Here is a 9,480-nt window from a genome sequence, read left to right on the forward strand (position 1 = left end):
TTAAATTGATTGAGGGTTTTGACTTCCCCGAGATGCCTGGATATCCCCACTCCCATGACCAACACATTACAACAGCATGGGCGAGCAGAGAGGATCTCGGTGTAAGGTCTCATTCAAAATATTGTGACTCCAGAACAGAAATACTCTCTGATGTGTTGCAGTACAATGTTAAACCAGTTTGTTGAGTTTGTTGGAAACATTCTTGAATTACATTTAAGTGACAGTTGGAACCATAAAACCACTTCTGACATCTGTTCACGAGTTCTCTCTTATCAATCTAGCATCATACTGAAGAGGAGGATTTGTGATTTTGAAACAAAACATAATTATCAACCAAAAAATGATGCTTCCTGAAAGAGGGAAGAAATGAATTGGCAGCAAAATAAAATTCTTTCAAGACCATGTCTTGGGTACATTTCATTAATATGCAAACAATTGAACTGTTTGCCTCAAATTTTAACTTTGAAGAAGTAATGCCCTATTTTACTCTGCCCCCCCCCCCACCTCTGCGATTGTCCCCCATCTGTGTTCTACCCTGCTTCCCACATTGCTTCCTCTGCTGCAATCCCACATTCATCCCCACTGTGAAAGGAGAAATGAAGAATACTTACAATCTAATTAACTGATTTTAATAGATGCAATAACAATATTAAGAATCAATTTCATATTTAGTCCAAAAAATCTGTGTAGTCCATTTTAGCATTAAAATTTGTGACATTACATTAGGACTACAGTATCTTCTTTCAGCAAACATGTTTACTTCCCCGACATGAAATTACAAAGCTTGGTGGAATAAATGAAGATCCTTGGAAGTCATTTAACCATCATGTGCTTCTTTGAATTTCTATCTTTTCTCAGCAAGATAATATAACATTTGGGGGCAAAAATACAGAAAACTAGTCCATAGCTAGATGCTAAAATAGCAAAGACTTCCACAGCTACAGCGTATTTACCAGGGGAGCTGATATATGCTGGAATAAAAGTTAGCCACACAGCACAAAAGGTAAGCATACTAAAAGTAATGTGTTTAGCTTCATTGAAATTGTTTGGAAGTTGACGAGCTAGAAAAGCAACCACAAAACACACACAAGACAGAAATCCAATATAACCCAGTACACAATAAAAGGCTATTGGCGAACCTACATTGCATTCAAAAACAATTATTTCAGTGAAATAATCACTGTTCTTTAGAGGATAAGGAGGTGATGTTCTTAGCCAGACTGAGCATATTACACATTGCACCAGTGTAAGGACACACACAGATAAGCGCTGCTGCGCAGGTCCAAACCACCTCATCATGTTATTGCTGGGAAGGACTGCATTAAATGCCATCACCACAACAACTGTTTTACTCAAAACACACGAAATGCAAAAAACAAAAATTACACCAAATGCTGTGTGACGCAATATACAGGACCAGGTGGAAGGTTCTCCAAGGAACGTCATTGAACACAGAAAACACAAGGTTAATGCACAAAGAAGCAAAAAACTCAACTCGGAGTTGTTTGCTTTAACAATTGGAGTGTTTCTGTGAACATAAAACAAGACAAATACACTGATTGTGATGGAGGCTCCGAGAAATGCCAGAGTCACCAAAATAATCCCCATCGGATCTCCAAAGGAAAGAAACTCAATGTCCTTTAATATGCATTCATCTCGTCTCCAGTTGGACCGGTATTGCCGTGGGCATTTAATGCAATCTGTTGAATCTAAATGGAAGAAAATGAAAACGAATCTAGGTTTTTATTTATTTAAAAAAAACACTAGAAGCTAGAAAGAAAAATCTGTTTTTATACTAACTTATACAGATGTCAAAGAAATCAGCAGAAACACCTCCCCTGCTCTCGTTTTGCTAATAACACTGCAATTAGAGCAATAATATGCTTAATATTTACAATTCAATGAAAACTGAAATGTGTTCTTTATATGCGTTCTTTTCTTTTAGCGAATCCCTTTGTTGGTCCTTACCAGTGACGTTGCTAATTTCACCATCGGCGCATTTTATGCAGTCAAAGCAACAAAGGGGTTGCCCTTTCCTTGTTGCTTTCCTTGTCCCTTTGGGGCAGCTTTCAGAGCAAACTGCTTTTGGAACCTTGTAAAGAAGACAAAGTTTTCTTTAATTATCCTGTAACATTACAATTTTCATATTTTATTGCAGAATTGTGCTAAAGCGAATTCAACACAACATAAACCTATTAGCTTCACATTTGTTGCAGAATGTTATTGGCGTCCAAAAGGAATAACGGAAACACTTAAGACTTGGTATGAGATGCTATTGCACACCTCTGAAGCAGGTGGGATCCAGGGATTCCTGCTTTTGAGATAAGGACATTTCCACTGCTCCACAATATCCCCATGTACTGGAGCCATTAGGAGCATTTTCCCAATTGACATTTTCAGAGATGCTCTTACACATCTCTGCAGCAGGTGGTTTTTGAACCCACGCCTGCTGATCTAGAGATAGAAGCGCTTCCACAAAAGCCCTTACTAAGGCCTTCAAAAAAATTGAGCTGTTTCGAAAGTGGCGAGGCGATCTGGGACAGGTCTAACTGGAATTTCTACGAAAGTTCTTGAAGGTGCAGCGTGGAAATTAAGCCATCAAGAACATGACTGCATTTTTATCCATTATAACTACAGAGCTGGGATTGAAGGTGGAGGATGTTTTACATGGACTATATCAAACCATTGTTCGAACACATCTGGATTCCTGTGTTCAGCTCCGGCTCTGAAAGCGAATTCTGAAAGGGTGCAGCCGATATTCACCAGAAAGTTGCCAGAGTTGCCGGATGGGATTCTATGGAGATATTTTGTAAAGTAGGGGTGCATTATGATGTAATTTGATTATCGTTCTGCAGTGTTTCAAAGAAACTGTGAGAGTCCATAGACAAAATCTTTTCTGCTCTCAAAGAAGTTAAATGACAATCCCAGTACGGTAACAGAGGTGTTTACATCCAGTGAGGAAAAAAATGCACAGTAAACTTTCAGCATATGAATGGTAATCAGGAGACTACTGCTTTGTTATCAGTTATCTCCTTGAGGGGAGAAAATCTGCCGACCATTGTGTGTTTCCAAATTAACACCAATGTATTTGACTCCTAAATGCTCTGCAAATCTTCGGTCAATTCACTCAACTGAGGGCAATTCGGGATAAGAAATGAACATCTTCTATGCCAGTGGTAACCACATTCTGCAACTGAATTAAAACAAAACATCCGGGGCATAAACTTTAAACCAGAGCGATGCCTAACGGGGAGAATGGAGGAAGTACGTATTCAGGCAAAGGGTGTTGGCAGTGCAACAAGTGCTAGCTCAATTAACACTTCTAAATATCAGATCCAGAGATTTTTCTAGGGTACGATGCTAAGAGTCATGCTCTTATCTGTTGGTGCTGCAGGTAGGATGTGCTGAGTAGCCTGTTTTAGCATTGGTTCTCTGCACTGGAGCTCGGATGTTTGGTTTCTTGCGGTGCAACAGTAGAGTCCCCACCACTGAGCCTGTAGACCCGGATTCAATTCCTAACCGATTCAGAAGTGCGTGATAACATCTCTGAAGAGACTGATTGATTGCTGTTTAATACAACCAATATTGCCCGATGCGTCTATCTTATTCACTGTATTTGGATTTTACACAGAACAGATCACTAGGACATAGTTCGTCAATTCGTGCTGCTTCAAATATAACGATATGTCTGAAACAAAATTACTTTTCGAATTATCAATTTGATGCTATTAATATTTGAATTAAAGAATGAGCTTTGTTTTACTTGGTGCAAAGCAAAATATACACGTCATGAGAGTGTAAAGTGTCTGGACACAAACTTGAAGAAAAAAATGCCTGTTGATCTGTTGCGTCGTAACGCAAGGATGATAATTCCACCACACTGACTGTTAAATGTAGACAGCCACCAGCTATCATCTCAATTTAATCAAAAGTCGGCTGGTAATTGTACAGTTCCATTCGACATGAAAATATTCGGATAAGATTGTAAGGGAGAATACAAGATGAGTGGGGTTTTTTGCCAAAATACTCTTGGAGTCATTTTACGTTTCTTGTCCTAATATTGTAAATGTATGATAACGTTATTGACAATATTTAAACAACTTTCAGCTTAAGAAAGTAAACGATGAAAAATTTTGCGATAGAGACTTTTTTATCATAAGGCAAGGGATTTTTGTAAGTCACTATCATTCAATTCTACATTTATCAGTATAACTCTATTTAGACTGTTGCAGATGACTCTTCATAATCGCGATTCTGAGCACGCATTTCTTGCTTCTCTAACCGAGTTTTTCTTTCAGGCACACGTTAGATTTCGGGGCAATCTCTCACCAACGATGGCTCCGCTCATTGGATTTTGAATTTTCCTTTCCAATCCAATCAGCAATTCGTAGATACAAAACGCATGTATTTATTTACTGATCAAAGATAACAATCATTGAAGAGGTTTTCTAAGTGGCAGTGCCCTGTCACTGATTCTTATTCAGGGTTTTGCAACATTGTTAAAAAGAAATGTATTTGCTGAATTTCCCAATTTTCAAACGTAGAACTGCGCATGTCAAGATCTGAAGCATAAACAGAAATTGCTGGAGAAACTCAGCAGGCCTGGTAGCATCTGTGGGCAGAAAGTAGAATTAAAATATCGAGTCTGGCGACTTCATAAATTTTGAAATATGGTCACCGGACCCGAAGCGTTAATATTGCCATCCCCTCACACATGTTGCCAAACCTATTACTACAGCAATTCCTGTCTTAGATTCTGTATTACTTCTGTGCCTATAAACTCAATAATCCTGGCATTTAATTTGTGATTTTTCTTCCTGCATTTCCTTTTCTATGTGCTCTCGATTTCGATTATCCCGTTTTATGCGCTTTTTGACAAGAAGTTAGGACTTCTTACAAAGCCAGAAGAGGAGAATTCAGCGTGGTGAGGCAAGCACAAAACAGGGCGCATAAGAGAGCAGAGTGGAACGTGAATGAAACTCCTTTGAAGGTGATTGAGGTTAATTATGATGTCAAAAATATGAGAACTGAAGAAGGAGTGCACCCACTGCCAAAGACAGCAATTTAGTTTGGCCTCGCCCATTTTTAGGCAAGTCGTCAGCTCTAACCCACCGCCACCCGAATAATTCTGCCAAGCAATGGCGAATCGTTAAGCTGAAATTCTGGAGAGTAAAATTTCCAGCTGGATATTATCTGGGAGTTTCTTGACTGTTTAATCACTGAACTCCTTTGCCCAATCAGCATAGGAGAAGTCACATTTGCTGGCAAGCTGAGTAACTGGCTTTCCGTGAAGTGCTATCGGTCTAAGGTAGAATCATCGCTGATATAGTTCTTAGGGAGCAGGGGAGGTAGCATGGTCCCTATAATTCGCAAATCTTCAACTTAAACGTTTAGAAAACAATCTAGATATCTGACTCAAGGATTTCACTACATCAAACTGACAACGCTATTGATGATGAGTTTAAAGAAACGATGAAAATCCCGCGTTCGGGGGCATTCGCGAAGTTAACCACCTATTGCTTCCTTCTGTTTTAAAACACGTATCACAGTCTTTAAAGATGTGTAAATTTTTGCTATAAATTCTGTGTGTTAGGATTGAGCCCTTCACTACCACCTGATGAAGGAACGTCGCTCCGAAAGCTAGTGTGCTTCCAATTAAACCTGTTGGACTATAACCTGGTGTTGTGTGATTTTTAACCTTGCATTTCCAGGCAGCACATTCTAATCAGTGTGGAATTTCAAGACAAGCTAATTCAGTGAACGTGAATTGGAGATGCCGGTGTTGGACTGGGGTGTACAAAGTGAAAAATCACACAACACCAGCTTATAGCCCAACAAGTTTAATTGGAAGCACTAGCTTTCGGAGCGCCGCTCCTTCATCAGGTGGATGAAGGAGCAGCGCTTCGAAAGCTAGTGCTGCCAATTAAGCCTGTTGGACTTTAACCCTGGTGTTGTATGATTTTTAACTTAATTCGGTAAAGTGCATGACTGTCAAGCTTGGTCTTATCCACGCCATTAGGCGTTGTTACTGTCCATACCGTCATCTGATCTCCACTCCAAACAACTGTTTCATCCTTTATCGCAATTTCTTGGCCTGGAGGGGCTGATCCGTCATAAACTCCAACACTGACGATGTCCACGCCGCCAGCCCCGTTGGGTTGCCAGTTTACGATGTCATAGGTAGCTACTGGATCTCCATTGTCATCAAAATAGACGTTCTCACCGATCTTGGTCGTGAAATTGACTGTTTTCATATAATGCAAAAGCTTTAAAATGGAGCAAAGTATTCAGACGTTAACAGAAACTTGGAGCATTTAATATCGTATTTAACTCCTATAATTTGTTTTGAAGTAGTTTAAATACATCGATACTTAAAATGTTACTTAGGAATTAACAATGTTGACTCCTTACCTGCCAGGGTTGAAAACTTGAGATATTTGCACAACCTTTTTGCAGAAATTGATTTTTGCCACTTTTACAAGACAGCATGTCATGAATGGCGTGGGCTATCGCATATGTAGCTTTATATACATTGTAAGTAACCCGATACTGTGAGACATCAGTAAGTTCATTGCGCGTCATCCGCAAACTTTCTCGTCCTGTACATTCCTTCCTCATAGTGTAGCGAAATTGATCTGTTGTGTTCGCTGTGCCCCTCAGTGAACAGCCGAAAGTTGATTCCCAAAACTCCTTCACTAAACGGTTACCTGGATACATGGAAGGATGGACGTCCATGAGAAATTCTCTCAGTCCTGGTATATCTACCTGGCGAATTGCAACTCCGATCGTGCCGGCGACAAACCGCCTGCTTTTATCCTGGGGTAAAAAGTGTGAAGATACCCAAGCCTCGCTTCCTATCCATTGTATACCAGTCACATTCTGTCGTACGATTTCATTCAATAAAACTGTCATCTCAGCTGGTGCAACGAATGCCACGACAACTTTGGTTGAAGATTTCCGTACAGTGTCTACGATTCGAAGTAGCTTGTCTCTGTGGTAGCTTCTGTGAATAGACTCGGAGAAAGCAATGCAAACGCCGAATTGTTGGACAGTTTCGGTAAAAGCATGCATCCCAAAGTTGCCATAATCATCGTCGTTTCTAACCATCCCGATCCATGTCCAACCAAAGCGTTTCACCAGATGGGCTAAGGCTCTTGCCTGAAAGTAGTCACTCGGTATGGTTCTGAAAAATGATGGGTATTCCTTCCTGTTACTCAGGCATGCACAGGTGGAAAAGTAGCTGACCTGTGGAAAATTGAGATTGAACCCGATTACATTTTCATATTTATATTTTTATAGTTCCTGTTAAAGGCAATATACTCTGTACAGTCTGTGTTATTACAAAAGCCCGGGAAGCAATTTCGATCTGCTACAGCTGGGAGAAGCGTTGAGGTTACAGTAAATTCTGATGCATGTCTAAAATTGGAAGCATTTCCAATTGTCTAGGGTTTTTTTTAACGACATTTTGGGGCTTTACTTGCCTTTTGGGCCTTTGTTATAAACTTACAATCTTTGGAAAAAACAAAGGTTAAGTTGAATGATTCAATTAGTATTGGGTTTCACGTATTTGGATCATATAAATATTCGAACCTGCTGTCCCCAAAGCAAGGAAAATCATCTCATTTGAATGCACGAATGGAAAATATTAATGGGGGAGAAGGCAGTAAGTTTGGGATATTTGGAAAGTTCCTTCAAAAATATTATATACAGAATGGGGGCTAGACAAACTCTTCATGTATCGAATAATTCTGTGATTCAACAATATAACATCTTAATTCCTTCCTTTCATATAATTTTGGCAACTTAAGTTGAACTAATGCACGGGATAATTAGCAATAGGCAACAAAACCTTGCTTACCAGTGACATCTACATCCAATGAATAGAAAAGCCCCTTATTGATAATATTTTTACATTCTCATCAGTCTTTAGATAAGTAAGTTTCTTGTCAATTACCTTTTGGGTTTCTTGGCGATTGTCTTGTATTGATGTTTCCAGTTGTGGGCGTCCCCACAAAACTTAGCATGGGCGCATTTCATCAACATCTTCCTTAAAGATAAATGCCTCCTAAATTACCCCCTTGACCTACTTTGCACCTCGCCCTATCAACATACAATCTATTCTTTTCTCCATCTGGCTTCTCCTTGGTTACACCTATGCTACTCCCCACAAACATAGCAGATGATCTACCTCCTTGCTTACTGACTGACGAGCTCGATTTTACCTGAATTTCTTACTGAGATCATTAGTAGCTCCCATATTTTTGTGGCTATTAGTTCTGTTCATCCACATAAGTGGATGATCCACATAAGTCTAACCTAACGAAATGCTGCGTATTCTCTCTTTTGGGACGTCATTCAGCCTCTCTTTTCTAGCCCTGATCGCATTATGCAGCAATGGTCAAATTACTGTTATTAATTGCAGTCTAAACAGTTTTTATTTTGTTGCACTTAATCACGAATAAGAAACAAAACGAAAATTATGTAATCAATGTGCACTAATTAAGCTGCACTATCAATATTACTGTATGCTGTTGCAGTTGCTGGCAATATTAGTTAGCGACGGGATACAGTTATGCTAAGAAATAGTCCCAGTGAAATTTTCGGGGAAAGATAAACATTAGTGTCTCGTTTTAGGACAGTAAATACAATAACCCTGAAGAAAGGTCATTGGAACCGAAGCGTTAACTGTGCTTTCTCTGCACAGATGCTGCCAGACCGCTGAGTTTCTCCAGAAAATTATGTTTTATTTTGTTTTAACTTATTAAATAGAATGAACCTAGTGCTGTTACAATAATATGATCATTGGCTAATGTATATCTTACCATGGGAATGCTGAAAGGACCGATTAGGGTAGCCATTGCTATAGACTGCGAGGATCCAGAGTCACCGACGATGGCTGAAACTGTAGAGGACCTTTGGCAATCGGAAGACTTGCCTTCACCGGCGTTTAGAAACTCAAAGGTTGATCTCAGAGTTAAAGGTGGCATGGTACAGGTGTCATAAATCCGGTAACCCAGGGTAAGATTAGGAAGTAGCTTTGGGTTCTTGTTGATTTCGTCAATAGCGAAAATCATCGTCAGCATGAAACGAAAGACCCTGAACCAAAAGCTGTGGAGAAAAGAAACAACCTGAGATGACAAAATAAATATTTTTCTTTAAATTTCACATTTGGAAACCGCCCGAAATCATCTTGTTTAGTTATAGAATTATTTTATTTTAGGACATTGCATTCAAGAACCTAAAGGTTGCTCTTAAAGCACATGTCAATCACTAAGCAACAAATGAAGACGGCGTTCAGCAAAGTGTATATCTCTGCTGTTGGAATCCCTACAGGGCGGAAAGAGGTTATTCGGCCCATCGAGTCTGCACCGACCCGCCGAAGAGTATCCCATCCACACCCATAACCCCGCCCTAGTCGTGTAGCCCCGCATTTAGAATGGCTAACTCACCTGGCTGTGTATCCTTGGACACAACGGGGCA

General features: G+C 39.8%; 1 protein-coding gene across 1 annotated transcript; it reads right to left on the reverse strand.

Moving 5' to 3' along the window:
- Positions 1 to 813: 813 nt before the first annotated feature.
- Positions 814 to 9,095, reverse strand: LOC140478474 (extracellular calcium-sensing receptor-like). Its single transcript, XM_072571733.1, has 5 exons — positions 8,823 to 9,095; positions 6,412 to 7,245; positions 6,039 to 6,266; positions 1,969 to 2,092; positions 814 to 1,709 (listed from the first exon to the last, which is right to left on the reverse strand). Exons 1-5 carry the CDS (start codon positions 9,081 to 9,083, stop codon positions 814 to 816), a joined length of 2,343 nt encoding a protein of 780 aa, XP_072427834.1. The 5' UTR covers positions 9,084 to 9,095.
- Between the last annotated feature and the right edge of the window lie 385 nt (positions 9,096 to 9,480).

This window comes from Chiloscyllium punctatum, chromosome 6 (assembly GCF_047496795.1).
Source record: "Chiloscyllium punctatum isolate Juve2018m chromosome 6, sChiPun1.3, whole genome shotgun sequence".
Lineage (NCBI taxonomy): Eukaryota > Metazoa > Chordata > Chondrichthyes > Orectolobiformes > Hemiscylliidae > Chiloscyllium > Chiloscyllium punctatum.